Below are 20,925 nucleotides of genomic sequence, written 5' to 3'. Positions count from 1 at the left end.
GCAGGTTCATGCTCTACAACATTCGGAGAGTATGACCCTGCCTTACACAGGAAGCGGCACAGGTCCTAATCCAGGCACTTGTCATCTCCCGTCTGGATTACTGCAACTCGCTGTTGGCTGGGCTCCCTGCCTGTGCCATTAAACCCCTACAACTCATCCAGAATGCCGCAGCCCGTCTGGTGTTCAACCTTCCCAAGTTCTCTCACGTCACCCCCTCCTCCGCACACTCCACTGGCTTCCAGTTGAAGCTCGCATCCGTTACAAGACCATGGTGCTTGCCTATGGAGCAGTGAGGGGAACGGCACCTCCGTACCTTCAGGCTCTGATCAGTCCCTACACCCAAACGAGGGCATTGCGTTCATCCACCTCTGGCCTGCTGGCTCCCTTCCTCTGCGGAAGCATAGTTCCCGCTCAGCCCAGTCAAAACTGTTCGCTGCTCTGGCACCCCAATGGTGGAACAAGCTCCCTCACGACGCCAGGACAGCGGAGTCACTCACCACCTTCCGGAGACATTTGAAACCCCACCTCTTTAAGGAATACCTGGGATAGGATAAAGTAATCCTTCTACCCCCCCAAAAAAAAATAAAAAAAATTGTAAAGTGGTTATCCCACTGGCTATAGGGTGAATGCACCAATTTGTAAGTCGCTCTGGATAAGAGCGTCTGCTAAATGACGTAAATGTGCCCTTGAGCAAGGCACTTAACCCGAATTGCTCCTGTAAGTCGCTCTGGATAAGAGCGTCTGCTAAATGACTAAAATGTAAAAAAAAAAAAAAAAATGTAAAAAAATTTAAAATCCTACAATGTGATTTTCTGGAAAAAAAAATTCTATTTTTGTCTGTCATAGTTGACGTGTACCTATGATGAAAATTACAGGCCTCTCTCATCTTTTTAAGTGGGAGAACTTGCACAATTGGTGGCTGACTAAATACTTTTTTTCCCCACTGTAAGTAAGCATTTCACGGAATACCTGTTGTATTCGGCTTATGTGACAAATAAAGTTTGATTTGATTTGTTTGCATATGCCAATTTATTGGCTGTCCAGTATCCAGACGACCTGTCCCCAGAGCATCCTATACAGTTTATCTCTTTCTGTAACGTGTTGAGGCCAGCAATTAAGGAGAATGAGAGGCTCAATTAAAGATCTTACAGAACTGCTGTATTTGAAGCACAGCTCCCTTCTGCCCAGTTTCCCTGATGTTGCTATGGCAATCAAGCTGTTTTTACCATCCCTGTAACTGTCGCTTCTGTGGAGAGATCGTTTTCTAAACTAAAACTCATAAAGAACTACCTAAGAAGCATTAGGCTCTCGGTCTGATATGCACTTTTGAACACCTGAGTAAGCGCCATTCATTGCACTGGCGCTGTTGTAGCCTTGACCACGGCATTTTTCACTAATATCCCCTCATACTTTCAATGTTTTTTTTGTTTTTTTTTACTTTTACGGTCACTTTCCTGAAGCCCAAGAGGGCTGTGGGGGTGTCCGGTAGGCCAGTGATACAAAGTGTAATGTTTGGGGCAAATCCAACACAACACATCACTGAGTACCACTCTACATACTTTCAAGCATGGTGATGGCTGCATCATGTTATGGGTATGCTTGTCATCGGCAAGGACTTGGGAGTGTTTTTGGATAAAAATAAATGGAATACAGCTAAGCACAGGCAAAATCCTAGAGGAAAACCTGGTTCAGTCTTCTTTCCAACAGACCCTGGGAGACAAATTCACCTTTCAGCAGGACAATATCCTAAAACACAGGGCTACACTGGACACAAATCTACACTGGAGTTGCTTACCATGAAGACAGTGAATGTTACAGTTCAGACTTAAATCGGCTTGAAAATCAATGGCAAGACAATGACTTTCTAGCAATGATCAACAACCAACTTGACAGAGCTTGAAGACTTTTTAAAAGAATAATGGGCAAATATTGTACAATCCAGGTGTGCAAAGCTCTTAGAGACCAGAAAGACTCACAGCTGTAATTGCTGCCAAAGGTGATGCTAACATTTATTGATGTAAATTAGATATGTCTGTATTTCATTTTCAATACATTTGCTAAGAAAACTAGATGGTAACTTTACAAGTAAAGTTGTGAGGCTTGCTAAAGCTCTTTAAAATTATTTTTGTGGTAGTGGAAGAAGTTAAAAAGTTTCACTTTAAATGTATTATTTAAATTGTGAAATCATTTCAAATCCCCATCCCTAGTCAGTAGTGGTCAGTAGTTGTGGTCAATAGTGGTCAGTAGTTTTGGTAAGTAGGTGTGTGGTTCAGTAGTTGTGGTCAGTATTTGTGGTCAGTAGTTTTGTGGTTGTGATCAGCAGTTGTGGTTAGTAGTGGTCAGTAGTTTTATAGTCAGTAGTTGTGGTCAGTAGTTGTGTGGTCAATATATGTGTGGTTGTGGTCAATAATTGAGGTCAGTAGTTTTGGTCAGTAGTTGTGTGGTTTAGTAGTTGTGTGGTCAGTAGTTGTGGTCAGTAGTTGTGTGGTTGTGGTCAGTAATTGAGGTCAGTAGTTTTCATCAGAAGTTGTGGTCAGTACGGTGAGTCATTGTGGTCAGTAGTTTTTTGGTTGTGGTGAGTAGTTGCATTGTTGGTGTCAGTAGTTGTGGTCTGTAGTTGTGTGGTCAATAGTTATGTGGTCAGTACATTTTTACATTTTAGTCATTTAGCAGACACTCTTATCCAGAGCGACTTACAGTTAGTGAGTGCATACAAATTATTATTATAAAAATTTAAAAAACACTGGTCCCCCGTGGGAATCGAACCCACAACCCTGGCGTTGCAAACACCATGCTCTACCAACTGAGCTACATCCCTGCCAGCCATTCCCTCCCCTACGCTGGGCCAAAGACCCCACGGGTCTCCCGGTCGCGGCCGGCTACGACAGAGCCTGGATTCGAACCAGGATCTGTAGTGGCGCAGCTAGCACTGCGATGCAGTGCCTTAGACCACTGCACCACTTTTTTTTTGTAGTCATTTAGCAGACGTTCTTATCTAGAGCGACTTACAGGAGCAATTAGGGTTAAGTGCCTTGCTCAAGGGCACATCGACAGATTTTTCACCTAGTCGGCCCGGGGATTAGAACCAGCGACTTTTCGGTTACTGGCACAAGACTCTTAACCACTAAGCTACCTGCCGCCCAGTAGTTGTGGTCAGTAGTTGTGTGGTTGTGGTCAATAGTTGTGGTCTGTAGTTGTGTGGTCAATAGTTATGTGGTTGTGGTCAGTAGTTGTGGTCAGTAGTTGTGGTCAGGAGTTTTGGTCAGTAGTTGTGGTCAGTAGTTGTGTTGTTGTGGTCAGTAGTTATGTGGTCAGTAGTTATGAGGTCAGTAGTTGTATGGTTGTGGTCAGTAGTGGTGTGGTTGTGGTCAGTAGTTGTGTTGTTGTGGTCAGTAGTTATGTGGTCAGTAGTTATGAAGTCAGTAGTTGTATGGTTGTGGTCAGTAGTGGTGTGGTTGTGGTCAGTAGTTGTGGTCAGTACTTAAGTAATTGTGGTCAGTAGTTGTGTGCTTGTGGTCAGTAGTTGTGTGCTTGTGGTCAGTAGTTGTGGTCAGTAGTTGTGTGGTTGTGGTCAGTAGTTATGCAGTTGTGGTCAGTAGTTATGTGGTTGTGGTCAGCAGTTGTGTGGTTGTGGTCAGTAATTATGGTCAGTAGTTATGTGGTTGTGGTCAGAAGTTGTGGGGTTGTGGTCAGTAGTTCTGGTCAGCAGTCGTGTGGTTGTGGTCAGAAGTTATGGCGATTATGGTAGGCTAATGTTGTTCCCGATCAGCATAAACTAGCCTATTATCTCCAAAGTTCATTTATTCATTGGTGATGGATACTTTAACTGGACGTTTAGGCTAATGTTAAAGCGCTCACATATGCTACTTCTCTGCCAGAATGCGTGAGATAACTAGTTATACTGGTAAGTGTGGTCTAAGCGATTCCCTTTTCATATCACGTTACCTCCCTACATTGATTCTATTGATGGAAAACCATTGTTTACCTCTTGTGTCGCACAAATTTAATTCAACATTTAATTCTAGCTCACAATCAAGGATGGCTATGTATTCCCTCCAGCAGTGGTGAAGTGTAGGCCTATGACTATGTAGCCTTGTGACACTGTCCTACTGGACACTGTGCCGGTCCCTACTTAAATGTAATAGAGTACTATGGTATGTTGGAATGTCATTATCTATATGACCTGAAGGCATGACTCAATAATGCCATCTGCAGGTCACGCCCAGTGCACTGATGGAATAAATTACCAAAAAGGAATAACCCGTTCCTGTTTACTGTACTAATAAGATATAGTAAGATATCACATTCAAACTGATCCCAAACACACAAAGTAAATAGCCGCTGGTGTTATAGAGTCCATGGAAAGTGGCAGTGTGCAGGCTGTGCAATGACAACAGACACTAGCAAAAACACAACTTTACAAAAGTGTCAGAAAAAAACATGTATTTCCATCCTTGTATGAAGAAGAATGTCCACTGCACATAGAGGTTGTTTTTAATTTAACAAAAAAAGGCAGTACCTCCTAACTATACTGGCATATTATTCAGACATACACTCTTTCAACGTTGACAGTGTTCGAAACCAGGATTTTAACCGTTTTGCCTGGTTTAGCCTCCATCAATGTAACTTAACATTTGGTTATTGTGCATATAGGAAGAATAACAGTGCCAGTCAGCTAAGTTACCGAAATGTAAAATGTGCTATTGTAGAACATTAAGCCACACCAAAAAGGAAATAGCCCACGTGTAGGGCTTGCACATCAAAGACATTGCAGAACTCATGGTAGAACTCTGTGTAGTTTATGTAGGTACTTGGCACCTGCAACAGGGTTTAAGTCCTTTCAGGACCATGAATTCAACTCAGATGTTGTTGACACACACCACACCTGAGCCAGTGACAAAACGCAAAAATAGTCAGCCTCTCACTGTCCAGTGATCTGACAAACAGCTTCAGAAACTGCATTGAGGGATTTTGAGCTGCATATTTTAAGTCGACCACCTTCTTGATGGTGGGCTTTTTCACTGCATACTGTACATACAGTGGGGAAAAAAAGTATTTAGTCAGCCACCAATTGTGCAAGTTCTCCCACTTAAAAAGATGAGAGAGGCCTGTAATTTTCATCATAGGTACACGTCAACTATGACAGACAAAATGAGGAAAAAAATTCCAGAAAATCACATTGTAGGATTTTTTATGAATTTATTTGCAAATTATGGTGGAAAATAAGTATTTGGTCACCTACAAACAAGCAAGATTTCTGGCTCTCACAGACCTGTAACTTCTTCTTTAAGAGGCTCCTCTGTCCTCCACTCGTTACCTGTATTAATGGCACCTGTTTGAACTTGTTATCAGTATAAAAGACACCTGCACAACCTCAAACAGTCACACTCCAAACTCCACTATGGCCAAGACCAAAGAGCTGTCAAAGGACACCAGAAACAGAATTGTAGACCTGCACCAGGCTGGGAAGACTGAATCTGCAATAGGTAAGCAGCTTGGTTTGAAGAAATCAACTGTGGGAGCAATTATTAGGAAATGGAAGACATACAAGACCACTGATAATCTCCCTCGATCTGGGGCTCCACGCAAGATCTCACCCCGTGGGGTCAAAATGATCACAAGAACGGTGAGCAAAAATCCCAGAACCACACGGGGGGACCTAGTGAATGACCGGCAGAGAGCTGGGACCAAAGTAACAAAGCCTACCATCAGTAACACACTACGCCGCCAGGGACTCAAATCCTGCAGTGGCAGACGTGTCCCCCTGCTTAAGCCAGTACATGTCCAGGCCCGTCTGAAGTTTGCTAGAGTGCATTTGGATGATCCAGAAGAGGATTGGGAGAATGTCATATGGTCAGATGAAACCAAAATATAACTTTTTGGTTTAAAAACTCAACTCGTCGTGTTTGGAGGACAAAGAATGCTGAGTTCCATCCAAAGAACACCATACCTACTGTGAAGCATTTGGGGTGGAAACATCATGCTTTGGGGCTGTTTTTCTGCAAAGGGACCAGGACGACTGATCCGTGTAAAGGAAAGAATGAATGGGGCCATGTTTTGTGAGATTTTGAGTGAAAACCTCCTTCCATCAACAAGGGCATTGAAGATGAAATGTGGCTGGGTCTTTCAGCATGACAATGATCCCAAATACACCGCCTGGGCAACGAAGGAGTGGCTTCGTAAGAAGCATTTCAAGGTCCTGGAGTGGCCTAGCCAGTCTCCAGATCTCAACCCCATAGAAAATCTTTGGAGGGAGTTGAAAGTCCGTGTTGCCCAGCGACAGCCCCAAAACATCACTGCTCTAGAGGAGATCTGCATGAAAGAATGGGCCAAAATACCAGCAACAGTGTGTGAAAACCTTGTGAAGACTTACAGAAAACGTTTGACCTGTGTCATTGCCAACAAAGGGTATATAACAAAGTATTGAGAAACTTTTGTTATTGACCAAATACTTATTTTCCACCATAATTTGCAAATAAATTCATTAAAAATCCTACAATGTGATTTTCTGGATTTATTTTTCTCATTTTTTCTGTCATAGTTGACGTGTACCTATGATGAATATTACAGGCCTCTCTCATCTTTTTAAGTGGGAGAACTTGCACAATTGGTGGCTGACTAAATACTTTTTTTCCCCACTGTATGTTGTATGTCAGCTACACTTGCTAGAGCGGTCTTCATAGTGGTTCGGGCAGTGGTGGCCATCATAATTTGTCTGAAGATTTATTCTACCAATAGTAACCCCAAGGTAATCGCTTCATATTTCATTAAAGCTGTGAAAAGTCGACGTGGGTGTTCAAGAAGAATCCGATTTGACTATGGAACAGAAAATGTTGCTGTGGATCAAATGGAAACGTTTTTACGGAGGAATGTCACTGATGAATTTGCCTTTCATGGGACTGTTTTCTATAGATCAAGCAATCACAATCAAAGAATCAAAAGCTTCTGGGGTATACTTTGCAAGGAGAACGTGCAGTTTTGGATTAAGTTATTCTAGGTGCTTAAAGAGGATGGATATTTCTCTGGGGATTTCCTTGATCGGTCACTCATACAGTTCTACTTCATGCAAATAGTCCAGGTCAGTATGCACTGTTATGGTGTGTGTGTGTGTCTGTGTGTGTTCTGCTGTTGCAACAGTATTTTAAATAATCCTCCTCCCTGCATCGCAGTGCTAGAGGCATCACTACAGACCCAGGTTCGATCTCGGGCTGTATCACAACCAGCCGTGATCGGGAGTCCCATAGGGCGGCACACAATTGGCACAGCGTCGTCCGGGTTAGGGGAGGGTTTGGCCGGGGGACTTTACTTGGCTCATCGCGCTCTAACGACTCCTTGTGACGGGCCGGGCACCTGCAGGTTGACCTCGGTCGTCAGTTGAATGTGTTTCCTCTGACACATTGGTGCGGCAGGCTTCCGGGTTAAGCGGCAGGTGTTAAGAAGCGTGGTTTGGCGGGTCAAAAATCCAGAAAATCACATTGTATGATTTTTAAGTAATTAATTTGCATTTTATTGCATGACATAAGTATTTGATCACCTACCAACCAGTAAGAATTCCGGCTCTCACAGACCTGTTAATTTTTATTTAAGAAGCCCTCCTGTTCTCCACTCATTACCTGTAATAACTGCACCTGTTTGAACTCGTTACCTGTATAAAAGACACCTGTCCACACACTCAATCAAACAGACTCCAACCTCTCCACAATGGCCAAGATCAGAGAGCTGTGTAAGGACATCAGGGATAAAATTGTAGACCTGCACATGGCTGGGATGGGCTACAGGACAATAGGAAAGCAGCTTGGTGAGAAGGCAACAACTGTTGCCGCAATTATTAGAAAATGGAAGAAGTTCAAGATGACGGTCAATCACCCTCGGTCAGGGGCTCCATGCAAGATCTCACCTCGTGGGGCATCAATGATCATGAGGAAGGTGAGGGATCAGCCCATAACTACACGGCAGGACCTGGTCCATGACCTGAAGAGAGCTGGGACCACAGTCTCAAAGAAAACCATTAGTAACACACTACGCCGTCATGGATTAAAATCCTGCAGCACACGCAAGGTCCCCCTGCAAAAGCCAGCGCATGTCCAGACCCGTCTGAAGTTTGCCAATGACCATCTGGATGATCCAGAGGAGGAATGGGAGAAGGTCATGTGGTCTGATGAGACAAAAATAGAGCTTTTTGGTCTAAACTCCACTCGCTGTGTTTGGAGGAAGAAGAAGGATGAGTACAACCCCAAGAACACCATCCCAACCGTGAAGCATGGAGGTGGAAACATCATTCTTTGGGGATGCTTTTCTGCAAAGGGGACAGGACGACTGCACCGTATTGAGGGGGAGGATGGATGGGGCCATGTATCGCAAGATCTTGGCCAACAACCTCCTTCCCTCAGTAAGAGCATTGAAGATGGGTCGTGGCTGGGTCTTCCAGCATGACAACGACCCGAAACACACAGCCAGGGCAACTAAGGAGTGGCTCCGTAAGAAGCATCTCAAGGTCCTGGAGTGGCCTAGCCAGTCTCCAGACCTGAACCCAATAGAAAATCTTTGGAGGGAGCTGAAAGTCCGTATTGCCCAGCGACAGCCCCGAAACCTGAAGGATCTGGAGAAGGTCTGTGTGGAGGAGTGGGCCAAAATCCCTGCTGCAGTGTGTGCAAACCTGGTCAAGACCTACAGGAAACGTATGATCTCTGTAATTGTAAACAAAGGTTTCTGTACCAAATATTAAGTTCTGCTTTTCTGATGTATCAAATACTTATGTCATGCAATAAAATGCAAATTAATTACTTAAAAATCATACAATGTGATTTTCTGGATTTTTGTTTTAGATTCCGTCTCTCACAGTTGAAGTGTACCTATGATAAAAATTACAGACCTCTACATGCTTTGTAAGTAGGAAAACCTGCAAAATCGGCACTTTTGACAGTACCAGTCAAAAGTTTGGACACACCTACTCATTCAAGGGTTTTTCTTTATGTCTACATTGTAGAATAATAGTAAAGATATCAAAACTATGAAACAACACATATGGAATCATGTAGTAACCAAAAAAGTGTTAAACAAATAAAAATATATTTGAGATTTGAGATTCTTCAAATAGCCACCCTTTGCCTTGATGACAACTTTGCACAATAATCCTCCTCCTCACCTCCTATGACAGTCAATTGCAAATTAGTCTGACATAATGTATCTTATCTCACCACCACTAATGAGACCGGTGTGCTTGATGCATGTCGCGTCGGAGCTTCTCAAAGTCAGGGGGCGTGGTCGACAGTGCGCACCTGATCTCTGCTGTCACATCCAACCTGGATCGATATTTGGTTTTAATGCAGACGAGAGCACTGAATCCAGCTTCACACAGATATGAGCTGGCGAAGGGTACCATGGGTTTTATAGTGCTTTCAAGAACGAGGTCAAATCATGATGTCAGTGATCTTCAGGTCGGAACGTTGGAACTCTAGAAAGAGGCCAGAGTTCCAGAGTTGGAATTCCGAGTTGTATGACCGTTCAAAACGATATTTCCCAGTCTGAGCTAGTTTTTTTCAGAGTTCCCAGTTGTCATGAACGCACTGAAGTCTGAGATTTCCGAGTTTCCAGTTCCAGTTGTTTTGAACGTGGCATTAATGCTCACAGGGAGACGCCAAGATATTCCCTTTGAGTCAGGAACCAAAACTCCTCTGTAGTGACCCGTGAATGCATTCAGTCACATGACAGCTCGATCAGCTGTTCGATTTCACTTACCGGCATGTCAACTGAGCCAGGATCACAGTCAAACAGATTGGAAAGTAGGTCCTAAAGTGCTCTTCCAAGCATTGGAAGTGAGCAGTCATCATTCATGTGGGACATGTTAGAGACATGCACAGCCGAGGGAAGGGGCTATGGGTTCACTTTTGAAAGACTCTGTGAGTCGGTCACTCATCTGTAGAATGTTTTTGTATTTCCCATGCACTCTTGCGTTCAGTACGTTCAGTTTCCCAAATATGTCTGTTACATAGGCAAGGAGACACATTTTATTTTCATTACACGGAAAGTCAACCAAGTCTGTTTTTATTTACATCCATTGTGAATGACAACAGTTCCTCTCTCAATGTGAAAAATCTTTCCAACACACCCCATCGATAACCACCAAGGTGTGAAATATAATATTGTCATACTCTGATCCCATATCTGCACATAGTTTTGTGAACAGGCGTGCACGCAGTGGATGTGGTTTGATGTAGTTTACAATCGAAGTTACCTGCTACAGTATACACTGAGTATACCTAACATTAGGAACACCTTCCTAATATTTTGTTTTTTTTGCCCATTTACTATCTGAATGGCACACATACACAATACATGTCTCAAGGCTTAAAAATCCTTATTTAACCTGTCTCCTCCCCTTCATCTACTCTGAGTTAAGAAGTGACATCAATAAGGGATCATAGCTTTCACCTGGATTCACCTAGTCAGTCATGGAAATAGTTCTTAATGTTTTATAAACTCAGTGTATCTCTGAGTTCTGTGCTCAGCTCTTTTGCCGCCAATTTCTCTCGGTGTATCATACAATGCATCCATATGACAGAGGGACACACATTCATAACTAGTGTGCAGAGGCCTGCCCGCCGTCCCGCCATAGATGGAGACCCATCTGTGTAAAAGCCCACCATTCGATCCCATGGAATCTGTTTTTCATCAATATAGCCACACAGCACACTGAACATCCCTTGTGCCGTTTCATGCACGAGAATCGTGAGACAGAACAATATGTCCTTGTGAATAGCATCCCCCGACATGTATAGTGAACAAAAGTCAATGCATGCGCATCTCGACCCTCACAGCTAAGGTCCATTTGGAGAGCATAAACTGGGGAGTTTTTGAGTCATTAAGTCAGAATTTCCTCTTGATTACTAGCAATAGCATAAATTCTTCATTTAACAGTGTTATCTGACAAAGGTATTGAGTTTCTGTGCCTCTGCCACCCCACACATTGTTTTCACCATATCAATTGCGGCCGGTAATATCAAAGTCTCTGCAATAGTGTGTGGTTTCATAGCTTAGTGGGCCTAGCCATTTACCGTGGGAATGAGTTAAGTGCAAAGGTCAATTGCGGCCTTTTCATATGATCTAAGGGCACTCTCTGATTGAATTTAACCTTTTAGATTTTAATAATTTTCATTTGGAATTTTAAGGTTAACCACATTACAATGATTTTGAGATACAAAGACGATATTATAATATATATATATTTTTGTATTTATTTATTATAAAATCTTCAGGATTTTGGAAATTCTCCACGACCCCTATTTTCATATCAGGTGGCCCCACATGGGGTCGCAACCCCTAGTTTGGGAACCGCTGGTTTAGCAGGTGGTATAGCGGGTGTAGCGAAATACTTATGTTACTAGCTCCTAACAATGCAGTAAAATGTCAAACAATTAACATTTATGTTTTTTGGGGGGGATTAACAACCGGGAGAATTTACACAATATCAACTAAGAATGATATGCATAGCAGTAGAGATATTAAGCTATGAGTAAGCTATGTCAAGAATCCAGAATCAATTAGATTATTTTTCTCAGAGATCAAATTATATTTCAACAAAACAATGTTTCAGAACAATCCCAGACGGTGGGTGTCGAAATCCTCTTGTTGCTTTTTGAGGTGGAACGACCCTGTTGTTAAAGGTGGGCTGAATTTACGGATTTAGCCTCGGTTTCAATTCTCCTCATTAGGAAATGCGACTGATAACGAGATTTGGGTCTTGGAGGCGTGCTTTGATGTGGGTGTCTCTTGTGTGTGTGTGTTCGAACGTGGGAAGCGTTTGTACTTTCACTCTGCCAAAACAGTACACAGTTACAGTCACTCACCCTTCTAGATAACTTGAAACAGTCTAACCAGGTATTGTGTCTAAAAGTAGCCTAGACAAGCTAGCAAGCTAGCCAACTTCTTTCGCAAATTAGCTTCAGCCGGCCAGTGTGCGACCGTGGTTTGACTTTGGATAGCCTATCTGTGCGGCTAGTTAGGGACCGTGAATAAATAACACAATGTAAACGGGACAATATTTTCATGTTATGCACCGTTTAGTTTTGTAATTAAATGCTTTCAATATTTGTATATGAATTTCTAAAATGTATAGTTGATTTTATATTTTTAAGTCATTGACATTTTTATCTATTGACATTTAAAAATATTCTCCCATGTACATTGTGTAATTTACTGATATTGCCTAACTAGCCCCATAGGGATATCCAAAGTGAAACCAAGATGACCATGGTCAGGTAGCATGCATCTGCGCTCCGAATTGATTATTACTTTGGTGCTGCCAGCTGTGGGCATGTGGGCAGGATTTAAATAAACCCAATCCAAGTAAAGCTGTTACGGTACCCTTTTACAATAAAATTTTTTCCTAATTATCTCACATATCTCAGTTTTGGATGAGACTGAGTTTATGACCAAAATTATCCTATTTACACTTTGTAGTCAATTTTGACACTAGAATAAATGTTTCTGAGTCACATCGATGCGTTTTCAAAAGAAGAAGTTGCTTTTTTGGTTCAGTCGCCCTTTAAATGCAATGTGAATTCACTGTCACTGGTGATTGAAATACAAAACAAATGATATAGACAGTAAAAAAACATGGTTGTGTTACAGAATGAAGACTTCCAGCCAAAGAAGGGGAAGTCTACGTTCTACAATCTGCAGTCTGCAGGTCCACCTCAAGGGGGTAAGGTCTTCACCCAGGGTGCTGTAGGGAGCTGGAGATCCCCAGTGGAGACAGCCTACTCCAGCCAGGAGCCAGGGAGTGCCAGGGGGAGTGCCACGGGGCTGGCTGCCCAGCTGGAGCGCTACCTGGCTGGAGCAGCACATACCCAGAGCCGCCCAGTACCAGGGGAAGTGGTGGGACCCAAGGGGAAGCTCCACTATGTCAGTTATGTACGCCCTGTACGCCCTGGTGGTCAGGTAGAACCCCAGACACGACTTGGTGGCAGTGGCTCCAAACCGCCAAGGCCCAACATAGACAGGCTTCTCTTCAAGGCTGCGTCCAACCATCAGGTGCCCAAGGAGCAGCTCAGTACGGTGGACGGTAAGGTCCTCTTTTTTTCCACAATGATTTGTGTTTGCGCTGTTCTGTGTGCCTCTGTGAACTTCAGATTAATTTGTAGATGATCCACACTAACTTTTTCAAAGTTCTTCTATGCTATTTTATTCATTTAGAGGCAACCGTGGTTCTGTGAACTTCAAAATCAGATGTCAATGTAGCCAGCTTGTGTAAGAAAAGTTTAGAGGAGTTACATTCAGCTTTTCAATATTGTTTAGGTAGTCTACACAAATAAGAATGGAAGCGTATATAGAGGTAATCATCTGGATGGTAGACTTCTTCTCACTGAAGTGCATTGTCCCTCATATACCATTAGGAGTCCCTGTTCAGGCAGGAATCGTTGCACTGTGGCTTCATATTCTATTTCAATATACCCTTTTATTTAGGTTGAAACATTGACATTGATTGAAACATGTCATTTTACTATCAACATTGAAACAATGTCAAATAAAATATGTCTAATCAAGTATAAAATTCTCCATACTTTAAACCACCCAATATACTGTATATTGAATATAGGATTTAAAAAAGAAAAATGTTTCTATGGGGAATTTTCAACGCCATTTCAACATATACTGTACATAGTTCTGATGATTATGTTAAAATTAGATTGACGTAACAATCTGTTAGTTGGGTTAAGTCATTATATTTAAATAGAAGTTTAACCCTAATTTCAATGTTTACAACGCTGGTTAAAATGAGATGAAATCAGTACAGGCTGATTACTTTTTTCAAATCCAATGTATTTTCCACGTTGATTCCATGTCACAATAAGTTGACAAATTACGTTGAAACAACATTGATTCAACCAGTGTGTGCCAAGTGGGAAGCTACTGGAAAGTTATGGTGGAGCTCAAATTTACCATCCTCTGTGTTCCTCCATTTTACCCTCTCCCCCAGAGCGGTTCATCCTGAACGTGGTCAACCAGCTGGGAAGGCAGAGAGTGAACATGGACAGTCTGATGGGTAAAGACCTGGACCAGCTGGCAGACATCATCTCTGGTGCCCTGCAGGTGGTGGATGAGGAGGGGCCTGTGACGAGAGCCAAGCCCAGGCTCGTGGGACACATACGGGACAGACAGATGAAGAGAGAGCCCCTGCATTCCATAGACCAGGATGAGGAGGACCAAGAGGACATGTTAGAGCAAGATGCTATGCTTCAAGGTATAAATGAAAGAATGAATTAATGAATACTTTCCTGTCCCATAGGGAAATTTGCTTGGCAACAGTACATACTGTATAATAAATACATCACAAGACATACAACACTTCACTTATATACACTGCTCAAAAAAATAAAGGGAACACTAAAATAACACATGCTAGATCTGAATGAATGAAATAATCTTATTAAATACTTTTGGCATCCGCCAACTCCTGGACAGTCTGTGGTGCAACGTGGCGTTGGTGGATGGAGCGAGACATGATGTCTCAGATGTGCTCAATTGGATTCAGGTCTGGGGAACGGGCGGGCCAGTCCATAGCATCAATGCCTTCCTCTTGCAGGAACTGCTGACACACTCCAGCCACATGAGGTCTAGCATTGTCTTGCATTAGGAGGAACCCAGGGCCAACCGCACCAGCATATGGTCTCACAAGGGGTCTGAGGATCTCATCTTGGTACCTAATGGCAGTCAGGCTACCTCTGGCGAGCACATGGAGGGCTGTGCGGCCCCCCAAAGAAATGCTACCCCACACCATGACTGACCCACCGCCAAACCGGTCATGCTGGAGGATGTTGCAGGCAGCAGAACGTTCTCCACGGCGTCTCCAGACTCTGTCACGTCTGTCACATGTGCTCAGTGTGAACCTGCTTTCATCTGTGAAGAGCACAGGGCGCCAGTGGCGAATTTGCCAATCTTGGTGTTCTCTGGCAAATGCCAAACGTCCTGCACGGTGTTGGGCTGTAAGCACAACCCCCACCTGTGGACGTCGGGCCTTCATACCAACCTCATGGAGTCAGTTTCTGACCGTTTGAGCAGACACATGCACATTTGTGGCCTGCTGGAGGTCATTTTGCAGGGCTCTGGCAGTGCTCCTCCTGCTCCTCCTTGCACAAAGGCGGAGGTAGCAGTCCTGCTGCTGGGTTGTTGCCCTCCTACGGCCTCCTCCACGTCTCCTGATGTACTGGCCTGTCTCCTGGTAGCGCCTCCATGCTTTGGACACTACGCTGACAGACACAGCAAACCTTCTTGCCACAGCTCGCATTGATGTGCTATCCTGGATGAGCTGCACTACCTGAGCCACTTGTGTGGGTTGTAGACTCCGTCTCATGCTACCACTAGAGTGAAACAACCGCCAGCATTCAAAAGTGACCAAAACATCAGCCAGGAAGCATAGGAACTGAGAAGTGGTCTGTGGTCACCACCTGCAAAACCAGTCCTTTATTGGGGGTGTCTTGCAAATTGCCTATAATTTCCACCTGTTGTCTATTCCATTTGCACAACAGCATGTGAAATGTATTGTCAATCAGTGTTGCTTTCTAAATGGACAGTTTGATTTCACAGAAGTGTGATTGACTTGGAGTTACATTGTGTTGTTTAAGTGTTCCCTTAATTTTTTTGAGCAGTGTACAATATATATCACAGGACATATTTAAGACTAATCTACTGTAGGCAACCCAGAATGAAAATCTTGTGCCAGCTATTCAGTTAGGTTCACACCCCTTCACTTTTTCCACATTTTGTTGTGTTACAGCCTGAATTTATGTATTACATTTAGATGTTGTGTCACTGGCCTACACACAATACCCTATAATGTCAAAGTGGAATTATGTTTTTAGACATTTTTACAAATTAATTCTAAATGAAAAGCTGAAATGTCTTGAGTCAATAAGTATTCAACTTTGTTATGGAACGCCTAAATAAGTTCAGTAGTACAAATTTGCTGAACAAGTCACTTAATAAGTTGCATGGACTCACTCTGTGTGCAATAATAGTGTTTAACATGATTTTTGAATGACTACCTAATCTCTATACCCCACACATACAATTATCTGTATGGTCCCTCAGTCGAGCAGTGAATTTTAAACACAGATTCAACCACAAAGACCAGGGAGGTATTCCAATGCCTCGCAAAGAAGGGCACCTATTGGTAGATGGGTAAATGTGTCACGATCGTCGGGAAGAGAGGAGGACCAAGGCGCAGCGTTGAAAGCAAACATACTCTTTTATTTGTGATTACCCGAACAAAACAACAAACGATACGTGCAGTCCTACGGTCTAACACAAACCAACTGGAACAAGATCCCACAACCACTGTGGGAAAACAGCTTGTCTAAATATGGTTCCCAATCAGAGACAACCAGCAACAGCTGACACTCGTTGCCTCTGATTGGGAACCACTCTGGCCAACATAGAAACACAACTACTAGAAAAACAAATGAAACTCACACCCTGGCTCAACATACAAGTGTCCCCAGAGCCAGGGCGTGACAGTACCCCTCCCTAAAGGCGCGGACTCCGACCGCGCCAACTAAATACCACAGGGGAGGGACCGGGTGGGCACTCCGCCTTGGCGGCGGATCCGGCTCCGGGCCTGATCCCCACTCCCTCTCCAACCCCCCAAAGTACCCCTGGTCCGGTCTGGCCCCGCTGGCCGGAGCTGGACTGCACACTGGTGGAGCGGATTGTTCTAGCTCCGGCGTGAAGCAGCTGACCGGTGCCGGACCAGGCACCGGTGGAACAGGCACGGGCCGTGCCGGACTGACGACGCACACCACTGGCTTGGTATGGGGAGCAGGAGCGGGCCGGACCGGGCTGGCGACGCGCACCATTGGCTTGGTGCGGGGAGCAGGAACGGGCCGGACCGGGCTGGCGACGCGCACCATTGGCTTGGTGCGGGGAGCAGGAGCGGGCCGGACCGGGCTGGCGACGCGCACCATTGGCCTGGTGCGGGGAGCAGGAACAGACCGGACCGGGCTGGCGACGCGCACCATAGGCTTGGTGCGGGGAGCAGGAACGGGCCGGACCGGGCTGGCGACGCGCACCATTGGCTTGGTGCGGGGAGCAGGAGCGGGCCGGACCGGGCTGGCGACGCGCACCATTGGCTTGGTGCGGGGAGCAGGAACGGGCCGGACCGGGCTGGCGACACGTACCATTCGCTTGGTGCGGGGAGCAGGAGCGGTCCGGACCGGGCTGGCGACGCGCACCATTGGCTTGGTGCGGGGAGCAGGAACAGGCCGGACCGGGCTGGCGACGCGCACCATAGGCTTGGTGCGGGGAGCAGGAACGGGCCGGACCGGGCTGGCGACGCGCACCATTGGCTTGGTGCGGGGAGCAGGAACAGACCGGACCGTACTGGGGACACACACCACTGGCCCTACGCAGGGATCTGGAACGGGCCGGACCGGACTGGTAACACACCCCAGTACCTCTCGCCGTGCCTCTACACCTTCCTTCCCCTCTTTGACCAGTGGCCCCCGTAACCTGGCGGCCTCCTCTGCCAACCCGCTGGACCGCTCTGTCGCGGTCTCCTGCTGCCCCGTCGTCCACGGCGTTAGCCCCCCCCTAAAAAATTTATGGGCTTCACTCCTACCCGTGGACCAGGTCTCCATACTTTTCGCCAGCCTTTCGCCCTTCTGCTTCCACGTCAAGCCCCTCTCTTGCTCACCCGGCTTGACCCAGTCGAGGAGGCGCTGGATATCCGCCAGAGATTTCCCTGGCGATGGCTCCTGGACCCGCTGCTTGGTCCAGTTCTGGTGGGATCTTCTGTCACGATCGTCGGGAAGAGAGGAGGACCAAGGCGCAGCGTTGAAAGCAAACATACTCTTTTATTTGTGATTACCCGAACAAAACAACAAACGATACGTGCAGTCCTACGGTCTAACACAAACCAACTGGAACAAGATCCCACAACCACTGTGGGAAAACAGCTTGTCTAAATATGGTTCCCAATCAGAGACAACCAGCAACAGCTGACACTCGTTGCCTCTGATTGGGAACCACTCTGGCCAACATAGAAACACAACTACTAGAAAAACAAATGAAACTCACACCCTGGCTCAACATACAAGTGTCCCCAGAGCCAGGGCGTGACAAAATGTTTTAAAAAGCAGACATTGAATATCCCTTTGAGCATGGTGAAGTTATTAATTACACTTTGGATGGACACCCAGTCACTACAAAGATACAGGCGTCCTTCCTAACTTAGTTGCCAGAGACGAAGGAAACCGCTCAGGGATTTCACCATGAGGCCATTGGGGATTTTAAAACAGTTACAGAGTTTAATGGCTGTGATAGTTACTCCACAATACTAACCTAAATGACAGAATGAAAAGAAGGAAGCCTGTACAGAATAAAAGTATTCCAAAACATGCATCCTGTTTGCAATAAGGCACTAAAGTAAAACTGCAAAAAATGTGGCAAAGAAATGTACTTTATGTCCTGAATACAAATCCAACACAACACAGTACCACTGAGTACCACTCTTTATATTTTCAAGCATGGTGGTGGCTGCATCATGTTATGGGTATGCTTGTCATCGGCAAGGACTAGGGAGGCAAGGACTAGGGAGTGCCAGCTAAGCACTGGCAATATCCTTGAGGAAAACCTGGTTCAGTCTTCTTTCCAACAGACATTGGGAGACAAATTCACCTTTCAGCAGGACTATAACCTAAAACACAAGGCCAAATATACACCGAAGTTGCTTACCAAGACGACATTGAATTTTCCTGAGTGGCCTAGTTACAGTTTTGACTTAAATTGGCTTGAAAATCTATGGCAAGACTTGAAAATGGCTGTCATGAATGCTCAACAACCAACTTGACAGAGCATGAAGAATTTTTAAAATAATAATGTGTAAATATTGTACAATCCAGGTGTGCAAAGCTCTTAGAGACTTACCCAGAAAGACTCACAGCTGTATTCGCTGCCAAAGGTGATTCTAACATGTATTGACTCAGGGGTGTGAATACTTGTGTAAATGAGATATTTCACTTTGTCATTATGGGGTATTGTGTGTAGATGGATGAAAAAATCAATGTAATCAGTTTAATCAATTTTGAATTCAGGCTGTAACACAACAAAATCTGGAATAAGTCAAGGTGTATGAACACTTTCTGAAGGCACTGTATGAGAAAAGAGACTAGAACGAGGAGCAGAAGCAGGTTGGTACCTCCACTCCCCTCTCTCTGCAAGCTTCAGTCAAGTCTATGGGCCAAATGTCCCCTCCCCTTCCACAATTCAAAGATGCGTACACCTACTAAATCGTGATTTGTCCAAATGACCAGTGGCGAAAAACCAACACACCAGAACATTTGTTGCTCGTATATGTCGCATCAAACAGTCTGTCGACAGACGTTACGATACAATTTATGTTAAGTAGTCTGTCCGCAAGAGATTACAGTCAGACAGACATAAAGGTACACCTGCATTTATCACCAGGGTGAAAGTAAAGCAAAACCTGTGTGGAAATGTTTTGGGTTGTTTGGTTATTAGCAGTAAAGCCTTTAGCCAATAGTAATCTTCTCTTGTCAATGTTTTACCCTCTCACATTCTGATTGTTTACAGGGCAACAGATGGTGGATGCAGACTCTGAGCCAGATGACAAGGTAGGCCTAATTCACATTATTCTCTTCAACAGATACACTGGTTTCAAGGTAGCAACTTAAATGTCCAAGGAAACACTTACTTCAATGAAGTATACTACTGTTGCTAAAAAGTTTAAAGAGGGGTTATTTTAAAGTTATGCAAGCAGATATTCAATATGAAACAGACAAGAATGAAAACTAGTTTTACACTTGCAAAGCTCTTAGAAAACCCTTTTTGAACATTTGCATCTGGTGAATAGACTGATATTCCTTCAGTTGAGATTGGTAATTTACCTTCAAATGTCTTCCATTAGAGATCTAGTTTTATATAGTCCTTTCATTAATGATTGGCAATTTGCAGAGAATTTGCAGAAACATCAAGTTACAGTATGATGTCAAAGAAAAGTAAAGAAACTTTCATTGAATTACTTCTACAAACACTAACACTTAATGGAAACTCAATTTTTTAAATACTTAATGTTGTAAAAGGAGGTTCTCTCTTCTTATAAAGCAGAACCCTTGCAGTAAAATAGATAACAGAGTTAGAGCTCCCGTGTCCAATTCCTGTGTTGCTATCATAGAAATAGAATCACTAGAACAGGAATTCCCATCCAAGTCAATGGGTCTGTAATTGGTGGACCGGCATTATCCTACCACAGGACCCATTCTTCGTTAGTAAGCTGTTGGAGTACCTCAACATGGACCCCTTCAGTGATGCTTCAGATGCCCAGCTGGAGGTTGGTGATGCTGGTGGTGCTGCAGGCAACCCCTCCATTGAGGGCCAGAGAACAGTGGGTCTTGAGAACGTAAGGAGCAGGACCACACAGGGCCAGGTGCCTGTACCACACCCCTGGGAGGAGAGGAGCATGACTATGGGAGGAGAGGATGGAGCTCCAGACCAGCCAGATGATGGAACCTCAGACCAACCGGTGGATGTCCAGGGTTCTGACTCCCTGGTAGACTCTGAGGTGGAGAGGTGGATCCACGGTACCGAAGCTCCTTCTCCTCCAGCGGCTGAGACGGACCTCCTGGCAGAAGAACCACATAAGAAGAATCTCCTAGCAGAACCACAGAAGGAGGACATGCGACTCCAGGAGGAGGTGGTACACATGGGAGTCAAAGCTTACTCAAAGTCACCGCAAGTGAAAGACCACCACAGCGACTTTGGCTACATCATTACAGACACAGAGTGAGTATGGTGAAGATTATATTTGCTGCTATTTACCAATATACTGTATGTATTTATACTCTCACTTCACAATGACCAGTTATCTCCAACACTATGTGTTTCCTGTTTTTCTCTATTCACCTTATATCA

General features: G+C 44.5%; 1 protein-coding gene across 1 annotated transcript in view; it reads left to right on the top strand.

Annotated features, from left to right (window-relative positions):
* LOC121569845 (receptor-type tyrosine-protein phosphatase N2) overlaps positions 1-20,925 on the top strand; it is a 320,798-nt gene that overhangs the window by 94,789 nt on the left and 205,084 nt on the right. Inside the window, exons 5-8 of the mRNA XM_041881082.2 lie at positions 12,631-13,063; positions 13,979-14,242; positions 19,588-19,628; positions 20,267-20,796. Of these exons, the coding sequence (XP_041737016.1) occupies positions 12,631-13,063; positions 13,979-14,242; positions 19,588-19,628; positions 20,267-20,796 (1,268 nt within the window). The remainder of the gene's footprint in view (positions 1-12,630; positions 13,064-13,978; positions 14,243-19,587; positions 19,629-20,266; positions 20,797-20,925) is intronic.

Source organism: Coregonus clupeaformis, chromosome 7, assembly GCF_020615455.1.
Source record: "Coregonus clupeaformis isolate EN_2021a chromosome 7, ASM2061545v1, whole genome shotgun sequence".
In the NCBI taxonomy this organism is placed as follows: domain Eukaryota; kingdom Metazoa; phylum Chordata; class Actinopteri; order Salmoniformes; family Salmonidae; genus Coregonus; species Coregonus clupeaformis.
Note: the sequence above shows the minus strand (reverse complement) of the source record. Positions and strands in the feature narration are given on the sequence as shown.